Here is a 21,486-nt window from a genome sequence, read left to right on the forward strand (position 1 = left end):
AAAGGCGAGGTTTTTAATCAGCTGTGAAAATGTCTATTGGAGTATTTTGATATATGATAGATTAGGATCGAGCTGACGTCTTTATTACGTTCCCATATTCATCATCATCAAGTCTAATTCCCTCACAGCTAACGGCGAACAGATGTTATTTATTTTATTAGGAACACAGATGAGTCCTATTTTGTATCCTCATGACCTAATCCCATAATAGTTTCAGCGCCACACGTGTTTCAGTCATATACCCCCTACATTGACAACCATAAGCTGTAGGACCTTATCTAGTAATGATAAGGGTCATTTTTGCAGTTTAAAATTGTTACTGCCAAAGCGGTTGTATTAACTAATGATCGGAGTACGGACGCAGATAGCTGTTATGAATGATTACGTCCGCGCCAATGATACCTGATGTGATGATATTGACACAAACAATAATAGACATTCGGTAGTGTACAAATAAGACCGGAAATAGCAGAGGCATATCTCCTATTCAAAAGCCTATTTTTAAATACTCAAAACAAAACTGTCCTATTCTGTTTGATTCTGGAGTGTTTATTATAAATGGTTTTTCGAGATTTTAATAGCAATAGCATTACGTATTTTGTTTGTATCGTGTCATCGGTTTTGACTTCCTGCAAGCTGTCATTAGATTCGTGCAGACAGCTATTATAATTAGGCACCTAACAGGAGACAAGTTTCGGCATATAACACCATTATTTACTACTTATGTGCTGTAACAAATGACCTGAATTTAAAACCTCTTTTTATTGAGGAGGAAAAATCATCCGATGACTTCTCCCACCTTGGGTGAAGCGGAAGGGAGTGTCAGACTCTTACTGACTAAAAACCACCCCGTTCCTTCTCCTGCTTTGAGCCGGAGCCCCGGTAACCTATTACGTTGTCCGTAGCTCCGGATAATTAAAAACCTCTTTGAATTTCAATTAGTCACAGACTAGTAAGATTTCGTCCTTAATTTCTAATTTTGGCTATATGTGGGTGTATTGTATACTTCCTCCTACGGCTTTGGAAAACGTAGGCGTCGTGGAGGCAGGCATGTTTATACATATGATCCAATCACTTCAAATCAAATAATTTGAATACGTGGGCGTCAGGGATCTTAGAGAAATGAAGTGCCTAAACTGTTTCGATTAATCAATAGTCATTTGGAGTGGGTACTAATAAATTCCATGCTCAATATAGATATCTAAAGATAAGGTCAATTTTTCAACTCAGCTACTATTTCAAAATTCTTTTAAAGACATTATTTATAAAATCTTGGGTTTGTGCTGACTAATTAAAATGTTTAAGTTTCACGATTTCCGAGACGTTTCAATAGAGAAGTCAGCCATTCTTATCAGATTCAATTGTGGTAACAGAATCACCAGTAATGTTCGTTTAAACTACATTTGCCTATATAAAACTTCATACGTACCCCAGTTTTATCATCCCGTAGCCTCAATCCGTCTATGGCTACATGAACCTGTATCCTCTGCTTATGTTCTCCAGCCGCTCGGATGGCCATCTTCAGGTCGGCCAGCGCTTCCTGACACATCCTGTCTCCCCGGGCCTCGGGTACTTCTAGCACGCCGATTAGCTTCGCGCGAAATGATACGCCCTCGCCTAAGAACCGGCCCGGCTCGTTCTTGTCTGTTAAATCCATATTATAATTGTGTTAGTCATCTTATCGTATCATATTTTATTTTAACCTGGGACTTCGTTAAAGAATATCTTCCTTACATCAACCGGCTGACTGTAGCCTACATTTTACGTACGAATTTCGACTTACGTAAAGACCTGATATATTTTTAGGTTAACCGGCAGATTCTTCATCATGTTAAGTGTAAGGACCATAAATATAAGCTACATTGCTTACCACAAGGATCCAAAAGGACACTACACACAGACCGACGATATCTTACATCGGCCAATGACTTGAACTTTAATGCCAATGTCGTTCAACAGCATTGTTTTCAGATTTAATCAGGACTTCACATAAATTACTTCGACAGTCAGTATAATCAGTACGATTAACCATAGAGGTCGCAGGAATACAGGCATCGTAAGTAAACAATCCCAGTTACAAACTAAGCAAGTCAACGAGCTATCTAAATATAACAAAGCACATTAGTATAGCACAAGTGCACACACTTAGCAGTAGTTTGCATATCACCTTTGTTAAGCAGATATCTTGCTTCAATCTTTTTCAATGTCATGTTTTTATTATTACACTATTCTCCAAAGAGCACAGACGCGACTGAAGTTCAGCGCAAAATAAAAGTGAGCACGAGTGTCCTATTTTGGCCCCTGTTTACGGTGCATCATTCCCAGTTAATTGAATATCCTGTTTTTAAATTTAGATCCATGATTGTCGCGTACTGGTGGTACCTGGTGGATGTGACCTCTTTGGACTGAAGATACAGTGTGATATGTTTTTATTATTAATGCTCTTTCAAAAGAGTGAGGAAACAGAAATACTTCAAGAATGTTGTATGCAAACTGCGCAATCATTGCATACGTACACACACAAAGTAGATAGTATGTTATTTACGAAAGAGCATGCTTTGTTATTGAGGTAAGGTGTTAGTCTAGTCGCGGAATTTGATGTTACATTTTTGGATATCTATTTGCGGAATGTTACCAACGATGACAGCCAATGTGTTTGTTTCAAATCGTTTCACCCAAATACAGGCGGTGGTTACATGCGATAACATTGCAGGTTTAGTAGCTAATGTAGAGCCCAGATAAAGTTAGTATACCCTACTTAATTTTGATCCTTCTTTGATAAACTCGTATAAATATACTAAATAGCGTTACGACCTGATAATTATATAAAATACGGACAGTAAATATCAGCAGGCCGCACAAAAATGTGCTCCAAATAGTTGGACATTACAAATTAGACGTATCCCACACAAACAGTACACAGAGTGATCAGTCCATTTTAAATTGATACATAACATACTTCAGCGGATATTTTTTAACGAATACAGCAGCGGCATTAATTAAACATAATAAACGAAGCACACAACAGGAATATAAAGGAGTAACTAGAAGCGATGACACTGATACGAGTAGATACACATACACAAGCATGATTGTCGTGTGTAAGGACAGATGTACTCACCGAACTGCCGCAAGAGATGCTGGAAATGACACACCTGCATAATTTCCCGTACAAACCGACAAATAGCAAGTTATGGAGTTAGTCCCCCCGACGCACCGCCGCTCCACATCCGCCACGGGCCCACAACACACCCTCTGTCCAAAACACCACGGGGGTCACTAATTATGATACGGACTAGCACGCGACTCTGTACCACTGTGCTGAGCCCTCGAACAGTTAGTAGGGTGAGAGGAACGTAGCCGATCCATGCAGGTTACAACATAAACCGCAAAATATAATAAAGCTAAGATATGCGAATAACGTGTTCGGGAACATTTAGCGCTATCTAATAACACCGCATTACCGTAATATCAAAAGTATATAAAAACATGGTGATCGTGAAGCTGCTCGATCTAAACGTTACGGACTCACATTTGCAAGGGCTGGTTTTCTTACGAAGGGTTTGCATTGGAAAGTCAGTCGGTAACTTGTGATTGAACATCGGAAACTTTTATATCTTCACTGAAATACAAATACACTATTGGATCACAGTCCACACACCGTCGCGCGACTACATTATGGCCACTGTTCATATGAAAATGCAACATCCATGTTTCACTCAGAGATTTATTGATTTTTACGTAGACGTTCGTATTACGCGAGGATGGCTTAGGTCGCAGCCGCGGGCCCGCTCACATCATGGACTAGTACGGCAGCAGACGAATTAGGCAGGAATAGTAGATATTTGGCGAATTTTAACATTAGTGTATAATTGGGATGGCAATGGAGGGTCGCAGCGGTGGGCACCACATGGGCGCTCTCCGGCGGCGGCGCGCGCAGGCCCCGCGCTCCCCTCGCGTCGCGCCGCCACACGCGCGCAACCACCCCTGATCAATATTCGCTCCCGATCTCTACTTCGTACAACTTTTATGGTTCCCTTCAATGAGACTGCACACTATGCCATGTCGGGACTTGTTAATATTAATGCCACTTTACGACTTTCGGTACTTTTAACAGCACAATTAAATTATTTAAAGGGTTTGTCTCTCAATTCATTTAGTAATTTTGTAACCACATGAATGTAGGTACCTAATTAAATACATACTGAGTACTGTTTCAAATGTATTATCAGTATTTCAAGATAAAATGAGAAATAATCCCTGGGCTGGTGTCAACTTGTTCAGATAAGATAAAGTAAGAGTTGAAAGGATATGGGGTAGCAAACATTTATGTAATGTGTGGACAATACTAAACCACAAATTGTTATCATCACTACAAATAAAAAAGATAAATTGGTGGTACATGTGTCTGTCTATATAGTTTCAAAGAATGTATTTTTCATGAATAATATGTAGGCAGTTTGTTTATTTGACTTAACTGAAACTGTATCATAAAATTTTTAAATACAAGACATTTTATTCTATGGTTTAGATTTATTTTATAATGAAAAATATTTTTCTCATTCATACTTTGTATCATCAAATTATTTTAAATTCCAATTTCAAGGTTATTAATAATATGAAAAGTGAAGAAGCACCTACAGTAATTAACTAGTTTTCTTAATCCAAGTAAAATATTTACCCGTGTGTATAATTTTAATTATGATATAATTTTTTTATATTACAATAACCACTAATAAATACAGGTGTTAAAAGAAAGTGGTAATATTGTATATTATTTAGTTTAGTAATTTAGTATTAATATTAATTAATTAGCTTTTTAGTAAAGAAACAAAGTTAAAAATTGTTTATCAGTTTCTTGACTTAATTTTCCTGTTGACTCTATTATTTAGTAGACTATAAGATTATTGTTAAAGCATATGAATTAAATAATTGTTTTGTACTCTGTTTTATGACAAAATGAAGAGATTTCTCACATGTTTAGATAGCATTTTTAGTATTATTTCTTTCTAACTGTTTATAAACATTTAAATTATATGTATTGTATGTGTTATAAGAACATTGTTGGAATATTATAAAGGTCTTTATAATGAATGCTCATAGATGTTATAAATTGTTGACAACTATTTCAATCACCGCTTCATTGGTAGGTATTGATTAGCCTAAGGACTTTGTACCTTTAATAAAATAACTACAAAGTAGGTATAATCATGATAGAAAATATTCTGAAGATGAGCATCAAAATCGCAACAAAAGTGAGTAAATGGGCAAGAATGTACTACTATAATACGACTCGGTTAAGTTATTCGTAAACCGGAATAACCGGAAATATATATTTTCATAAAACATATAGTTATTTACAATACAGAGTCGGCGTTCTTGAGTAGCAAGGCCGTTCTTTAATCCACATTTTTTTACTACTCAAATACATCGTCAGAATTTATTTAACCGCAAATATATGAAAGAAAGTTACCTTTATTAACAGCCATGATTTAAATAAAAAATCTTCGAGTACTAGTCATCATCACCGGCTTCTTTTTGTAAAGGATTTTTGATCACAACAAACTTCCAAGATATTCAGCGATGTAACTTATTTACGTAAAGTACGTGTGATTGGAATAATATAGAATTTTAAAATTCTTGTTTCTTTGTGTTATAGATAACCGTTGAAATAGCGTAGGAAGCGAACATGAATCCAACTTGAATCGCTTTTCGCATCGAGATTCAAGATCAAGCAAGCGAGCCTTCGTCTCGATTTGACAGTTGACGTGACAGCAACTTAACGGGTTTTAAGTAGTAAAAAATAAATTTTCTACCAAAATTTCATTATTATCTATTAGTTGTTTTTTAAATTTTGTGTTATATTTTACAACGAAATCTTTTTCCTGAATAAAGACAATAAAAGAATACTTAAATAAAATATAAATTTCCTAAATTGACATTCATATCAACATGTCTGATTTATGAATTATGCCACAAAAACTACTATTTTGGGTGGTATTTCAATATCAGGTATTATTTTAAACTTGCTGTCACTGTCCAAGTTCAACGCTCCATATTTAGATAAAGATAGAGCATATGAATTTACGAAAAGTGTGAGCGAGATACAAAGAAAAATAAAAATATGTCAACTTCTAATCAATCCAGCTGATTGCAAAAATATTGCAATAAACTTAAAGTCCACTTTTGTTTGTTTTATTAACTTTTTTCGTGTGAATATTGTGTAAACAATGGCATTAATTTACAAAGCCTGTGATTGCTACTTGATTGATCATAGAGATTTTATCACGAACGTGTACAAAAGAACAGTAGTAAACGAAAATGAAACAGTTTCATTTAGTTTATTATCAAAATTGTTCTCTATTTTAAATATAGCCCACAAACAGAGCAGGAAAAGACAGCGTAATTCTGATAATTTGCACGAAGAGGTAAGTTTAAGTAGGTGATGAGAACGATCCTTCTTTAAACATAAATAAATAAATTACTGACTATTGGAATTAATATATTCTAAGAAAGATAGGTAGACATATCAATGAATGCCCCATAAAAACAGATTTATATTTGGTTCAACAATGCAACAATATCTAATTTTATTAATATTGCACTTCAAAATGTTTCAGACAATGAAAGTTAAAGCAGCCTATGAGAGATTCTTGCAAGAAATACCAGCAGATATAAAAGACAGTTTAGTGAGTAAATACAAATTACTAGAGACATCAGCAGTAAGGGATCTGTCTAAAGAACTATTTGAAAGCACAATCTTTGACTTCATGGGCATGAAAGGTGGGAATAATGCTGAAACATCACTGAAATGTAGAATAAAGGAGCATAACTTTTTAATACCACCTAACTCCAGGTATTGTTACAGATGAATAGTATGAACTTTTATAAAGTATTTTTATATTTTAGAACATGTAATGTTATGGTGACATGGAGGTATTTTTTTTTTTAATGGAGGTTTAGGACTCCCTTTATTCATCCATGAGGGTGCCGGTTTAAAACCCACCAATGGCAAGTGACAATGTAACTTCTTCTTCTTCTTTATGTTTTACTTTGCTAACTACTTATTTCTTTACAGGTTCTACTGTGGATGTGTAAAAGAACAGTGTCTGAAATTAGATGGCAATAAGTTTGACATAGTGGTAGCTGATCCTCCATGGTGGAACAAATACATAAGGAGGCTCAAGAATGCTAATAAGAAATTAAGGTAGAAACTGATATTATGGGTATAACCATCTGACAATGCCGCCTCACAATTCAATCACAAACATCTAAGCCATTCTGTCTGGTATCAAATCCAAAGCACTATTCTTATTGGTTGGTTTATCTGAGCCGGCCAATCAGAATAGCCGAACGTGCTCTCGTTTCAACTACTTTAAACGTAAAGCAAACTCGTACTAAGGTTATGGAGTGGTTATCATTAATATGCAATTCACATTCATCTCATTAATTATAATAAAATTCTTATATGTTTTCTTCCAGCTACTCAATGATGTATAACGAAGACATAGCAGCAATACCATTACAGAACCTCCTTGCTGAGAACTGTCTAGTCGCAGTATGGTGTACAAATGCACCTAGCAATGTTGCCGCAGTAAAAAATATAATATTCCCAAAATGGGGAGTGGAATATGTGGGAACTTGGTACTGGATGAAGGTTACAGTGGATGTGCAGCCACTGTGCAGTTTTGCTTCTGGTTGTGAGAAGCAGCCTTATGAGAGGATTATATTGGGAAAAATTGGGGAAGTTAATGATATACCAGATGGTCAGGTGGTGGTCAGTGTGCCCAGTGCCTTGCATTCACAGAAACCACCTTTGCTAGGTAAAATGAGTTATATTTTCAGATTGTAAAAGATTTTCCAATTCTTAGTTACTTGAGAGAAATATTACTTACTTACGACTTTACTTTTCTCTAGTTATGTGTCCAGTCCCTTATACTGGGGGGTGAGTGTGCCATACATCTAGAACAATTTCAGCCGTGCTATACTGAATAAGACTTGAATTGCTTGTTGCGGGAGTTGAGTCCGAGATCTCTTGCTCCGTAATCGTACTTGCTACGACTCATGCAACGAGGCAGTAACATTAATACATTGTAAAATTTCCTGTTTCAGATATTTTATCGCCACTGGTGAAGACAGAAAGCCCTCAAACCTTAGAACTGTTCGCGAGGTACCTCCTACCGAATACCACCAGTGTGGGGTACGAACCGTTAAAGTGGCAACACGAATCCTTATATGAAGAAGTTACGTGAAGTTTACAAATAAAATAGAAGGTTAAAGGTACACTCCTGTTTTTATTTTCGTCTTAAATATTTCTACCTGATAACCTGCTCAGTACCTACAAGTCCTTGTAGTGATTACCTTGTAAGGTTTTGAAGTTTGTTTTTGATATCAAATATCGAAAAACTATGTCTAAATAAATCTATTGACGAACAATAAACTACATCGTCACATTTTGCCGATGGACTAATCAGTCTAAAACCTTCCTCCCGAACCCACTTGTAACCCTTCAGGTATTGGTCCTAGGCGACGGTGATTAAAATTACCATTAATCAGGTGATCCGTCTGCTTCTTTGCTCCCCAATTCCATAAAAACTGAAATAAACTCTTTCGAGTAGTATCTGTATACCAAATAAAACAACGTGTAATAAATAGTAGGCAGTCACTTATTTAATAATGAACTATAAATAATTATATGGATCGCCCAGCAATCCACGTTAGCTGTTTCCGTTCGCGTTCACAATGACGCTCGTCTTCTTGCTTTTCTTGGGATATCCGTCCGGGTTCATGGTCTGCCATCTCCAGAAATCAGTGCCTGTAGACAAATACAGTACTGAGTTATTAAAATATTACGCAACATTACATCATTTGTGTTATTCTAAGCACAACTAAAAGCTGAACCTATTGAGAACATTTAAAATCTTATTCACTGTAGCGGTTACAAAGATCGACCCTTACTTCATTAAAAATTGAGCTCACAAACACATGACCAAGAAGACTATGAACCTATGTTTTTTCTACTATTGGTCCAAATGGTCTACTTACACATCTCTTCAATGCTCAGTTTAGTGGACCATCCCAACTCTTGCTTGGCGAGGCTAGCGTCCGCCCACATGGCGGTGATATCCCCCAGTCTTCTGGCTACGTACTTCAAAGGGATCTTAGTGTTCGTTACTCGCTCAAATACGTCCACCAGCTCTTTAACTGAAACTCCTCTGCCGGTACCCAGGTTGTAGACCTAGAAATGAAAGGTGGTTATTGTTTGTTATGGTTATTTAAGTGATTTGATCGGAAGTTTTCTAATAGGCTGTAGAGTTTTGAGGAGTTTGATTATGTTTATGTATATTAATTACCTTTAGTTTCACGTGGGTGCTGCTCAGCAAGTTAAGTGCTGCGACGTGACCACTCGCTAAATCCATGACATGAATGTAGTCTCGGATACCTGTAATCATATCAAGTAATTATATTCTTCTGATTTTCACTGAATACATTGAAATAACTATACTTCAAGTTCTTAGAAAAAGGTAGAAACCAAAATTAAATACTTAATTACAAAATCAACCTACCAGTGCCATCAGGTGTATTATAATCACTGCCGAAGACAGTAAGCACAGGTTTTTTGCCGAGCGCCACTTGGGCCATGAACGGCATGAGGTTAGTGAACTCCTTGGTAGGATCTTCACCGATCAGACCTGACGGATGCGCGCCCACCGGGTTGAAGTACCGAAGGCATATTATATTCCATTTCTAAAGAAAAGAGAAAGTAAACAAGCGTGTATTAAAAACAAGAGTGCAAAGTAATTTATATGTTAATTAAGTTTTTTAAGTATTACGCAAGCTGCTGAATTTCAATTAAATTCGGCCTATGTAAAGATGTCAGTAATGTCTTTTCTTTTAAACAACAAGTCCGCTAATGCATTGTTTTTTTTAAACAAAATGAATTAATTAGGAAACGGTAGTTCTACATCCTGGTGGTCACACCTCTAACTCAATACCTATTATAAAAAAATATTTTAATCCCATCACATTAAAATAATCACACAAAACTAAAAATATCGTTCAATATTACGTAATACTGGACAGAGGTGCAATCAATAAGATGGACAGATTGATTATGGAATGCATTTAAATGTCGAATTAAAAAATAAGTTTAAAAATAAATTCGATTGACACGGATGACAGATACGATTATGGCGGCAATATGGCGTCCTTCAACCTTGGCATTCGTAGCAGTGGGCCAATAGGATGAATAGGACCGGTATTGTGACACGAGACCAGTCTTACCTTTTAGAAAGCGCACTAATTGACCAGTTAGCTTTACTAGAATATATGTATTTCCGTCTAGCGTAAAGGTGAGAGCACTGGCGATATTATAAAGTATTATTCTATTTTGTATTGTACGTTTTTTTTTTCAACAATTAGGTATAAATTTAAGAAGTCAAGTAAATGAAGCGAAAAATTAACAGGATATTTGATATGTGATCATTTGTGGATCTGTTCCTGATGGCCAGGGTATTTTTTTTAAAAGATTATTGATGATGTCAAGGAACTTGTCTATAGAGCCAGACGGGCTATACTCGTTCACACCGATAAACCAAAAATATACAAATCGCTACTATGACATCGTCGCATCGATTGTATAACATTACATTATGCCTCGGATAAAAAATGACATAATTTATGAATGTCTCAGTCAAAAGGATATTTACCTCATCAGCAGCGCTTAGATCCTTGAGCATTTCCTCAATGAAGTATTTGGTCCTTCCGTACACATTGGTGATGCTACCAGTGGGGTGACTCTCAGTGATTGGCAGGTACTCCGGCTCTCCGTACACAGTGCACGATGAGGAAAATACCATCTGATAGCAGTTGTGTGATCTCATTATCTGGAAATTGAAATTGGAAGCGTTAATTTTCTCCTTTAGAGTCCCTATGTTCTATTTTGACTGCACGGTTGGTGCGGTGGCTGGGCGACCGGCTGCCGTGCAAAGTGTGTCGATTCCCGCATGGAGCAATTCTTTGTGTGATCCACATTGTTGTTTCGGGTCTGGGTCATGTGTATGTGAACTTGTATGTTTGTAAACGCACCCACGATACAGGAGAAAATCCTAGTGTAGGGCAGCGTTTAAAAAAATCCTGCTTCAAATCTGTTTATTCTGAAGACTTTTTAGGACAAGATACCTATTATCTGCTAGGCCATGTACCAAGCTGGTTTGCAAACTTCGAAAGTTTACTTCATTGTACAATGCCTTGCACACCTGGACAACGGTTCATGTCGTAAAATGTAATGGGACTCTACGACTCTACTGGACTTGGCCAGTTTAAGTAGTATTCTGTGGTTTAAGTGCGAGCAAAGTGCAGTTACTTAGATATGTATAAGTAGTTCACGTAGTTGAGGATAAGACTCCGGAGTCAGTCTTAGTCAGATGTAGGCGATTGCCTGGTAGATAAGCAGGGTGTTCCCAAATTTATGGGTTAAATTGAAAGAGACGCTAAGTTAGGTTATTTTCAAAGAATTTCGTTGATGTTTGTGCAATTAACAGAAAGTTATAGCTTCAAAGCTCGTTTAGGTAATTTAACAATTGTTTCCTCTTTAATAGATCGAAATTGATAAGTTTAATAAGAAATCAATTGACTAGAAATATTTGTATTTGCCGATATCAATTAAAATATCCTGTGATAACGATTATGAGTAAGCCAACATTTCATTTAAAACCGATTTGCTGATATTGCTAAAATAAATTTACACAGATGCTAAATTGATTTGGCTATCAATTTAGGATCTAAAAGCGTATCAATTTCGAAATCTCGCAACTGTATTAACCGACACCTATCTAGCAAAAAATCATTAAACAATTACGTACCTATCTATTAATGACACCATATTCGTTTTTAGAAAGAATGAATATTTTACATATTTTTACATTTCCAATCTCACATCTTGCATCCATCTACCTACTAAGTCCGGAGCTGCGCACTACCTAGCGGGTTTTCCGGAGCTCCGGCTTAAAGCGTAGTAACGGGGTGGTCTTTAGTCAGTAAGAGTTTGACACTCCCTCTCGCCTCGCTCTAGGCGGGAGAAGTCATTGGATGATATTCCTCACTTAAAAACATCTTCATACTATGTGCTAGTTGCAGCAAGCACATCCCGATCAGTTTTTCATGTTTTGGGCCTTCGGCAAATAAATTTTGTTTAAATCTACGAGAAATCACTTATTTTGCATTTTAATCTTAACCAAATTTAGCGAACAGCAGGAGTCATCTTTTTGGTATGGAAACAACTCATCGGCAAACAACATTTTTTCCTAGGTCTTTCTGTAGTTTCTTTCTGTATTATTTTAATGTTAGTGAGACTCACCTCCAACAAGTTAAGCATTCCCAAAAGGTTGTTCTGGTAGTACAGTAGCGGTTGTTGCATGGATTCTCCAACAGCCTTCAGCGCCGCGAAGTGGATTACACAGTCTATGGGGTGCTGTAACCAAAATTGTCGCAATAATCTTGTCAGTCTATAGAACAAACACAAAATACGACTTTTGTTCAAAATATAGTGATTAGATACTAAGTACCTAGACAATATTTTCTGGAAATAATTTGAACTAGATGTACGTCATTAGTACAGAAGTTTACTTTAGGTGCAGTACTCTCAACGGATCTTGGCAGGTCTGAACTACGTGCAGAAGGCTGCGCAATAAGTCTTTTTAGAACCAAATGGTGAGGCGAGGTGCGGGGGCGGCCATCTAGGGTAGAGATTGACCATTTCTAAATACAATTGACCCTTTACACTTATTGCGCAGCCCTCTGCACGTAGTTCAGACCTGCCAAGATCCGTTGAGAGTACTGTTATGTAGGTAACTGAAGTTACCGCATGTTCATGTTTTGGTGCATAAGAGAAAGATGATTAAACATTCTGCATTCAAGATCTAAAACTAAACAGATCCAAGAAGTTTGTAGAGTTTAATTCCATATAAATCAACATGCTTACCTTGTCAAAAATATCATTGATCTGCGGTTTATCCAGCAAATCGGCTTTGTAGAAGTGAATCGTTTTGCCAGTGATCTGTTCTGCGCGTTGTAGGGCCGGGGACCCAGTGTCGTCTCCCACTGCATTGGCGAAGTTGTCTATAGCCACCACATCATGGCCGGCTTCCAGGAGATCCACCACACAATGGCTGCCGATGTATCCTGCGCCGCCAGTCACCAGTATCGTCTTGAATCGAGACATTTTTGCTGCTTTTGATGCTGTGGAAGAAAAAAAATGGTTAACTACTAAAAAAATATTAGATTTACCTATGAGTTTTAAAACGTGATGTTGGTATACTAGAAGGACTTTAATTTTTTTTAACCCTGAGGTTTTCTCTCATGATACCAAGTGTAGCTACGTGCTAATAGTTGCATGGTCAAACTGACATACTTATTCATTTAATGGCACGGAGTTTATATGTTTAATCTTTTACAGACATGGACAGGTGCAGATGCTAATTCAGTTTGCCTTGTCAAGAATTTGCTTGCTCGACTAGCGATGAATTATTTGATATATAGAAAATGAATGAATCAAAAATGCCGTTTAGAAGTTTATGTACTTAAATAATACGTTTCTCTTTGTGCTTCTGAGTTCTGCCTTTTGTCTTAAAACATAAAATATATGCAATATGCATCTGTAGGCCAGACTTCCTATTGCAAAAACTACCTATTATATTGATGTAAAACAATGAGCCATTAGCCATCTACAGCTTCGTTTCGTGATCCGTCATGGGCATCCTTAATTCGATCACGTCTCACTCCGATTCTCTACGTCCGATTGTTCAAATGTTTGTTAATTATTTAATCAATCATTTGTTAAGGTCAATCGATTATAATTGCGATTACACCGCTAAGATTCTGACCTCAAACATTTCCTATATTTACGAAAAGGCTGAAGAACGCTTGAGGTTTTTGTGGTAAGAATGTTTAAGTACCTGCTATGAGCGGATTTTTTTGGGATTTGCGCAAATATTTTTAGAATGAAATGACCTCTATACAACGTGTAACAAAAAGGGGGTATACATATCAAGTACACGGCGTCTAGATAACATAACAAACGATACAGTAAGGGTTTTTTAAACTCATTTTTTCATGGTACCAAGTTATGAATTTTTAAAATCGCGCCGCCGCGTGATTCAAAATTAGGTAGACAGTTACTAGGCGATCAGATTGACAGAAGAAATGTTTCGTAATACTCGTGAGTGAACCCTGTAGTGTTGTGACACGTTTGTATGATTTAAAATAAAGAACCATGCGATACCAAGTATTAGGTACAAACATTTTTTTTAAACGTATTTTAAGCTGAAACTTCGTGTAGAGACTCTATTCAACCTGTATTGTTCAGGGCTTCTTGATGTATATGGGTATTTTGTTTCACGTTGTATACTTTAGGACCTAGATTGGGTTCCCATAGCTCCGATAAAAACCTTCATCGTCTTTAGGATGTAGACATTGAGACATTGTCATATACTTAATTATAAACTTAATAGGTATGCAGTGCCAAAACTTTACATTTATTAGGTAGGTACTTGTCGCAGTTGCTGTTTCATCAAACCAAACTTTATCCTAAGACAAAACGTGGCCATGTTGTCGTCAACAAACAATTAACTCGGTGTTACTAAACAATCATCAAGGATTTGCTTGCACAATACAACCTAAGCGACACCTGACTGTACTTTGTTGCAATTTTAACTACAAGCTGTCATTGAAACTTGAAAGGACGAATAGCTATTAAATAGACACTTGAAGAGCAAGTCGTTTTGGGACGATTCTCGTGTAGAGATAGGGTTTTATTGGAGACGTAAAAAGACTATTAAATTGTCTTAGAAGACTATTAGTCTTAGTAGACTATTAATCTTAGAGGAATTATTGGTCTCTCTGTGCGCAGCAAGTGCCTACTGGAGTGTTGTCGGCTATTCGAAAATCAGAGGGCTTAGTGCGACTTTGTTTTACGGCCAACGAGCTCTAATTGGTTGTTTCATTCGTGCCGGCCAATCAGAGCGCCGAATGTTCTCTCGTTTCGTTTTTATTCAACGTAAATCAAACTCGTACTAAGGGTACTGTAACTAATTTTTCGGGAAACAAAACGAGTGATGTAGAGGTACCACTCGTTATGAAGTTATTCTAGATCCCACAAAAACATTTCATGTTAAATGTTGCCAAGACGAGACCATATAGCTCGCACTGTCAAAAAGTAATCAGATCCCGTGTAGAGCCAAGTTTCTAACCCTATACTTTTGAACTGGCGAGTCGGCCGCACGGACTTTTTGCTATTCGTCATATGGGCTTGAGCTTAAAAATCTATTCAATCTTCTAAACTCTTATGATAGAAAGATAAAATGAGCGACAAATTCACCTACTAAACTACTAAATTTATAAGAAAATTGGAAACGTAATCCTAATACTTTTTATCAATGAAAATTAAAACACTAGTATCTAAACCTTTACCTACTAAACTACTAACAATTAAATATTAGGCAAATGGTTTTTTTCTCCGCGATAGCAAACTTTTAAATCACCGAAATATTCCGAAAACTTTTCATTCAACGAGACAACCGTCAACGACGTCTGCCCTCGCGCGTCTGCCCGCGTTCGGGTGCCGCGCTCGCTGACGGGCCGATTATTTTTAGCTACTGCGCGGGGACGAGGGGGTCAGGCGGCGGGCGTTGGCGCATACTATACTTACGATGCTTATGTTCAAAAGTATAGGTTGATTAATAAACACTTACCGAAGTGAAGTGTAGTAATATTATTCATATCTAAGTACTTGGGTAGGATAATGTTTTGATTTGATGAAAAGTTTGTGTTCTATGTACTTGTGTATAATTTTCAGATCTCAAGCAGGAAATAGGGAATTAAGTTTCCCTATTTCAGATTTTTACCCCTCCGCGGCCGCATTCAGACCTCTAGCGTCAAAAGTTGCGGAAGTCTCGAACAAACTTTCACCCCCTAGTTTGAAGGGGTTGGGGGTAAAAGTTCCAAGTTTTAGGATTTTTTTGTTGTTTGGGTACTAATACTAGCTTACATACCAAATTTCAGTTTTCTAGGACTTCAGGAAGTACCTTAAGAATTTTGTTGATCATCAGTGAGTGAGTGACGAAATCGGGGTATTTTAGATATCAATAAAATCTAAAGTATAAGAGCTATGCAATTGAAACTTTAGTCTCTGACCTTTTTACTACAGGGTCGCCAGTGAAAAGGTCGTCGGCATCTACGTTCAGCCGGCTGAGCTAACTATAGGAGTCGACCTATTAACTTTACAAGTTATGAGGTAGCTAAAGAGGATCTCTTTTGTGCCTTTAGGCTTAAGTCATTCCGACTCCTGCATTAAATTCACCGAGGAGAAGTGAAACTATCGTTTTCTTTTTCTTCTCCTCTAATACGAAATAAATCAGAAAATATTATCTTTCGGGATCCATGACAGTCATCATGTACCTGGGACGCGCCAGACTTCAATGTTCTGGTGTTTTCATGGTTGTATCTACTAAGTATACTATACTACTGTAGATTCTGGCTTACCTACAGGAGTTGCAGTGGTATGGGAGATCATGGCGGGTTGTCCCATTAAAAAAATAGCCAAAGAGGATATCCGCGAAGGATTTTACAGATATCTGAGAATAATTACATCATATTATAATAAATCGTGATAAAATATTCAATGTGTGAGTAAATTGCTTTTATCGGAAACATTCGTGCGTTCACCGTTCAGCCAATTATCATAGTGATGAGTTAATAGGTACTTTATATCAATCAAACTTTTTAATTTATCTACAGAACCGTGTAAGTGGTATTTCTTAGAAGCCTTTCCGCGTTGACGTCATTGTAGTACATACTTTATATTTAAATACATAAAGTACTATTTACCTTGAAGGTTACATTTTCTACTTATGCCTATTCATAGAAAATTACTCTTAGAAGGTTCAATAGTTACCTTCTATGATGTCAGTTTCTTACATTGTCAACCTTTTTCTACAACTAACCGATCCATTCCATTCATATGATGACCTACAGATGCTTATGCCTATACCTATCCATTGAAATTGATGAGCTATTATATATGTACATAAGCATTATACGCTTACGGAACGGTAAAAGAAATATGTATTAGAATTATGTGTAGGTAGAAATAATACCAATTCATCGTCTACAAAGCGTTGTTTAAATCCAAGTTGTTATTTTTAAACTGTAGCAAAACACAAACTAAAAGTTACTTAATATCTCATAGCTAACTTTAAAACAAAAACAAAACATCCCATCGCATCTGTAAACGATTATAAAAATTCAAAAAAGGAAATTCCCAAGCCTTGAGTAGGTACCGGAGAACCGGAGTCCACAATAATTACTAGCCAGTATCCACGCATGATGCAAGGAGTTAAAGACTCCTTGGTTTCTTTACTCTTTTTACAACGTCCTGCCGCCATAATTGAGTTCATGCACCCCGCACGCATACAGAAACAACAGGAGCAAGGAACATGGAGCTAATGTTATACATTAAAAAATAAAATACAGTTGCCTTTGCTAATAACCCCTTACCTTAAGTACTTAGGGAAAATACGCTTTTTTTAAGTTCCACGTGTTCGTCTTAATTTATTTTCCTCAAAGGTTGTTGACTTGTACACTGCAGTTCGGTATTACCCAGTTACAGAATGCTTGAAGTTAAAACGGGAAGGTCGAGACGAATTGTTATTTAATAGGTACAGATACCTAGGTAGGTACTTTGCTTAGCTGGATGTGCTGACCATATTGATTAGACATTTAAAATGCCCAAGAACTTCACAATCAAAGGACTTTTGCATTCTTATAACTATGAACTTGTTTTCTTTATCTATCTTAATTACATCATGGTGATCCCTGTGGCCTCTTTGTGAGTGTTTCAATAAAGTTTTTAATCCAGGCCAAAAATTACATGGTCAGAAATTTTTCGGTAAATATTGTTTACGAGCCTGCATTTTAGTTCATCGATTGAGCGGGTTCGTACAATCTTTATACGTAGATCAGTTACGTTACCCCCTTGTCCTGATTACCGTTTAATTTAATGCCATGCGTCTCACCAAGTGTCTCACGATCCAGATAAGATCAGCTTCTTACTTGCACCGTATTTGCCATGCTGATTTTGTCTGCATGCCTAATTTATTCAAACTAATAAGATACATTCAAGCGTCGGCCGAGGTGATGTAATGAATCTCTTAATGATAACGGCAAATAGAAGATTTATTTTGATTAATTTTGAGTGGGAAAGCATCGTTGAGAATGTTCTCAGAGAAGAGACTATACATATGTATAAATCATTATTGATCGTTCTTCTACATCTAATTAGGTACCTACCTAATAATACAGTGTACTCCATACCTACTTATTTGTAAAAAAAATATACCTGTATTATGTGAATAAATAATTTGATTTGATTTAATTTGACTTCAATTGCAAAAAGTCTTACGACCAAAATCTACAAATATAAAGGTGTAAACTAAGGCACCAAGGATGTACAAATATAATTTATAATCGTAACCACAACTTTAAAAAAACATTTCCAATGAAATAGGTATGTATGCCAGTACGTTCAGTACGTTAGAAGCCTTTTATTTTTTGTTTCAAACATCTGTAACCAGACCGCCATATTGAAAAACAAATTAAAAATCTTCAACAGCCCTTCTAAGAAAACGGATAGGATGATCATCCAATGGCTACTTATTAAATGAATAATTTATAACGCATGACGACAACCCAAGATGCTTCCGTTCAGCTTGACTCACGCACGCAGTAATGCAGTTTTTATTACAGAATTATTGTGATGGGCTAATGGTTTCATTTAAACTTAGGAATCCTGTTGACTATTGTATTTAAAGTGACGTAGAAGACCTATAGATACCTAGCTATGGATTAAAGTACGTGAATTAAAACCTAAATATTTGATTTGAAGCTTATAAAATATCAAACATAAATCCTACATCGCACATATGAATACATGTGGAATAACATGGATAGAAAATCCCAACGAAAAACAGTTAGGCAGAAAGCCCACCAGGCATGATCACCTCGCCTGGTCGAAAGATCCTCTTAAATTAGGGAACTCTACTCACTGTTCCCTAAAATATACAAGCTTAATCTGTTTGAGATTATGACTTGGGAATTCTTCACCACTTTCGAATAAGTTTTTGTTAGCAGTAACCTAAATGACGTAGGTCTGGTGACTTTATGATCACTAGGCTTTCCATATTCATTAGGTAATTAATAGTTTACTATGTGCAATTCTACTATTAAGTACGTCTTCATGTACCTCCTATAGCAATAAAATCTTTGATTTACAGCATCGTTTTAGGACAAGGTTTATTATTTCTATACAAAACTGGTTTATAGTTTTCTCAACCTGAGCAAAGACGAGGCGAATCGAAAGTAAGAAAACAAATTACGCAAACATGTGTTATAAGAAGCAAACTACCATTTATACTAGAGAAATAACTTCAATTGGGTATAGGTTATAAACACGGACCAAGGGCCTGTGGAGAACCAATATAAATAGAATATAAAAAAAAAAACAATAATTATTAAGTAGAAGACTCGTGATATTTTCTCAATTAGTCTGAACTACGTATGACTATCATCTGAAACAGGCCATGACTGGGATAGTGGACTGGAAAAGCTATTGGAAATCGCAGTTTAAGAGGTTCAGGTTTATCAAAGAAAGTCGGCTCTTATTACACCCCCAGGAAGAAGGAAGGAATCTCATGCATTAGAATCGGGCGTCTTAAACCTCCGAACTACCACGACGTTGATAGTGCATAGAGCATATTTGCAGATGATTATATTACGGAGCTTATTTGACCATCTAACTTGTTACTGCCTGCATAATACATTAAATTCTTTAGTATCTACTAATTGTAGATACTTTGTAGTAATTATGTTAAAAGATCTCAACAATACTTCAAACTGTTACACCTATTATTGTGTCTCTCTGTATCACCCTAAGGTTGAATGTTAGATATTGCCACTAGGCATTAACCCACCATTGTTTAAATGCAAGTGTAAAATAAATAAATAAATAATTAATGGTATTTCAAGAAAACATTAAATAATTAACGTAAACTGATTGCTTTGGCATCTTTACGAGAAATTCCTACCTAGTTTTATATTCACGGGTCCATGATAGAAACTCCTATTATTGAGGATTAACGAAGATCCATACAGTAAGCTACTTTTGAGCTGTGCGCTATAAAATGTCTTTTAAAAGACAGCACTGAACATTGAATAACAAATAAATATGTATAAGTATTCAGGCAACAGGATTGGGACAACCTGGGTCTACCTATATTTAGGTCTATAAGACAGAAATAGCACGAGGATATCTAAGTATGTACCTCTTTGATATGATACTTTAAGTTCCTAGCTGATGATCCTACTGCCGTGCTCAGAGACATATAATGATTTGATTAGTTAAACTATTCCTTAATAACGATTTTGTTCCAAAAACTATAACTAAGGATGGAGTTAAGCACCTAACTACCTAAATGATGATGAGTATGGCTGTCAAACTAGTTGAGCCGAAAAATTAAAAAGAAAGATCAATCTTATTATGCAGATATAACAATAAATGTTTTATAACTTGAATTAGTCAGACTTCTATACATTTAAGATTTATAGAAGTTTATGAGAAAAAAACAATCACTTTAATTTGTTACCCAAAATACATTTTCTATTTTCCTTCAAGTCAATAACCATGTCTTAAAACAATTTAATTGATCGACTTCAAATTAAAAAGAAACTGCAATGCAGTGTCATTCACCTGTTCGAAAATATTTCGTTACGTACACACAAAATGAGGAAAACAATAAATGAATTCATACGAATTTATTGCAGTGTTACTTTCAAGTACTTATTATTATTATTTTAATCTTTTACTAGTATAGAAGACGGGCACAAATCAAGTGATCACATCGTCTGCACGAGACTGACGAGACTCCCATCCAACTAACTGTTTTCACAGAAAGCCGCTCACTTTCTAACACCGTTAAAAAAAAACAAATAACTCAAGACTCACCTTCTAAATTGTTATTCCCATTAAACGTTTGTTACACTAATTAACACTATGTTACGTTAAAACTAAGCTAAAACTAAAATTAAGTTAAATAAAATGGGCGGCGCGATCAGGCCTAGTGTGAGTCGCACGCGCATCTGACGGGTTGGAAGCCGTGGCCGCGCGATACTCGGCATTGCTTGGTGTCTCACGCCTCGACGTCACCGATGTGGTTTGCAACCTGCTTGATTGCGATCACACCGTCCTATCATCGCGGATATCAATAATATCAAACTTTTTCACCGATAACAAAAAATGTGGGTACACTCACATTTATAATTACAGGGTTACAATACATGTGAATGAGTGTGATCTCACGTTTTACTGTCAACACTTTCTAATAGCTATTGATAGCATCTCTAATTTATTCAGCTTGGTAGATCACGAATGTAATT

General features: G+C 36.4%; 3 protein-coding genes across 10 annotated transcripts in view; 1 reads left to right on the top strand and 2 right to left on the bottom strand.

Moving 5' to 3' along the window:
* The window catches only part of LOC118265831 (protein disabled), a 28,284-nt gene extending 22,508 nt beyond the window's left edge, over positions 1-5,776 (bottom strand). The window contains exons 1-3 of one of the 7 annotated variants that reach the window (XM_050694841.1): positions 5,474-5,776; positions 3,122-3,255; positions 1,430-1,644 (exon numbers count right to left, since the gene is read on the bottom strand). In XM_050694841.1, the coding sequence (XP_050550798.1) occupies positions 1,430-1,644; positions 3,122-3,161 (255 nt within the window). In that variant the 5' untranslated portion in view covers positions 3,162-3,255; positions 5,474-5,776. Of the gene's footprint in view, positions 1-1,429; positions 1,645-2,167; positions 2,226-3,121; positions 3,256-3,532; positions 4,603-5,473 lie in introns of those variants that run through there. The other 6 variants (XM_050694838.1, XM_050694842.1, XM_050694843.1 and 3 more) reach the window with 6 other exon arrangements.
* On the top strand, positions 2,426-8,285 carry LOC118265832 (N(6)-adenine-specific methyltransferase METTL4). 2 transcript variants are annotated; one of them, XM_035579059.2, is made up of 5 exons: positions 2,426-2,569; positions 6,621-6,856; positions 7,079-7,207; positions 7,483-7,823; positions 8,113-8,285. In XM_035579059.2, the coding sequence occupies exons 2-5, from the start codon at positions 6,624-6,626 to the stop codon at positions 8,250-8,252; spliced, it is 843 nt and encodes a 280-aa protein (XP_035434952.2). In that variant the 5' UTR covers positions 2,426-2,569; positions 6,621-6,623; the 3' UTR covers positions 8,253-8,285. The 2 variants fall into 2 exon arrangements, with proteins under 2 accessions (XP_035434952.2, XP_035434951.2); XM_035579058.2 differs by lacking the exon at positions 2,426-2,569 and adding an exon at positions 5,938-6,428.
* A 360-nt stretch (positions 8,286-8,645) lies between these two features.
* LOC118266424 (UDP-glucose 4-epimerase) lies at positions 8,646-21,262 on the bottom strand. The gene is made up of 8 exons (XM_035579877.2): positions 21,056-21,262; positions 12,983-13,239; positions 12,359-12,472; positions 10,710-10,886; positions 9,567-9,747; positions 9,354-9,442; positions 9,046-9,238; positions 8,646-8,815 (listed from the first exon to the last, which is right to left on the bottom strand). Exons 2-8 carry the CDS (start codon positions 13,220-13,222, stop codon positions 8,718-8,720), a joined length of 1,092 nt encoding a protein of 363 aa, XP_035435770.2. The 5' UTR covers positions 13,223-13,239; positions 21,056-21,262; the 3' UTR covers positions 8,646-8,717.
* Positions 21,263-21,486: the final 224 nt, after the last annotated feature.

The sequence above is a fragment of the Spodoptera frugiperda genome, chromosome 7, assembly GCF_023101765.2.
Source record: "Spodoptera frugiperda isolate SF20-4 chromosome 7, AGI-APGP_CSIRO_Sfru_2.0, whole genome shotgun sequence".
Taxonomy (NCBI): Eukaryota; Metazoa; Arthropoda; class Insecta; order Lepidoptera; family Noctuidae; genus Spodoptera; species Spodoptera frugiperda.

Excerpts from the sequence above, each read along its gene's own strand:
- LOC118266424 (XM_035579877.2), bottom strand. The coding sequence starts at position 13,222 with ATGTCTCGATTCAAGACGATACTGGTGACTGGCGGCGCAGGATACATC. Across the intron at positions 9,748-10,709 it reads ATCTAAGCGCTGCTGATGAG|AAATGGAATATAATATGCCT; the intron begins GTAAATATCCTT and ends TCTTTTCTTTAG. Across the intron at positions 9,443-9,566 it reads TAATACACCTGATGGCACTG|GTATCCGAGACTACATTCAT; the intron begins GTAGGTTGATTT and ends ATATGATTACAG.
- LOC118265832 (XM_035579058.2), top strand. The coding sequence starts at position 6,231 with ATGGCATTAATTTACAAAGCCTGTGATTGCTACTTGATTGATCATAGA. Across the intron at positions 7,208-7,482 it reads AATGCTAATAAGAAATTAAG|CTACTCAATGATGTATAACG; the intron begins GTAGAAACTGAT and ends GTTTTCTTCCAG. Across the intron at positions 7,824-8,112 it reads ACAGAAACCACCTTTGCTAG|ATATTTTATCGCCACTGGTG; the intron begins GTAAAATGAGTT and ends TTCCTGTTTCAG.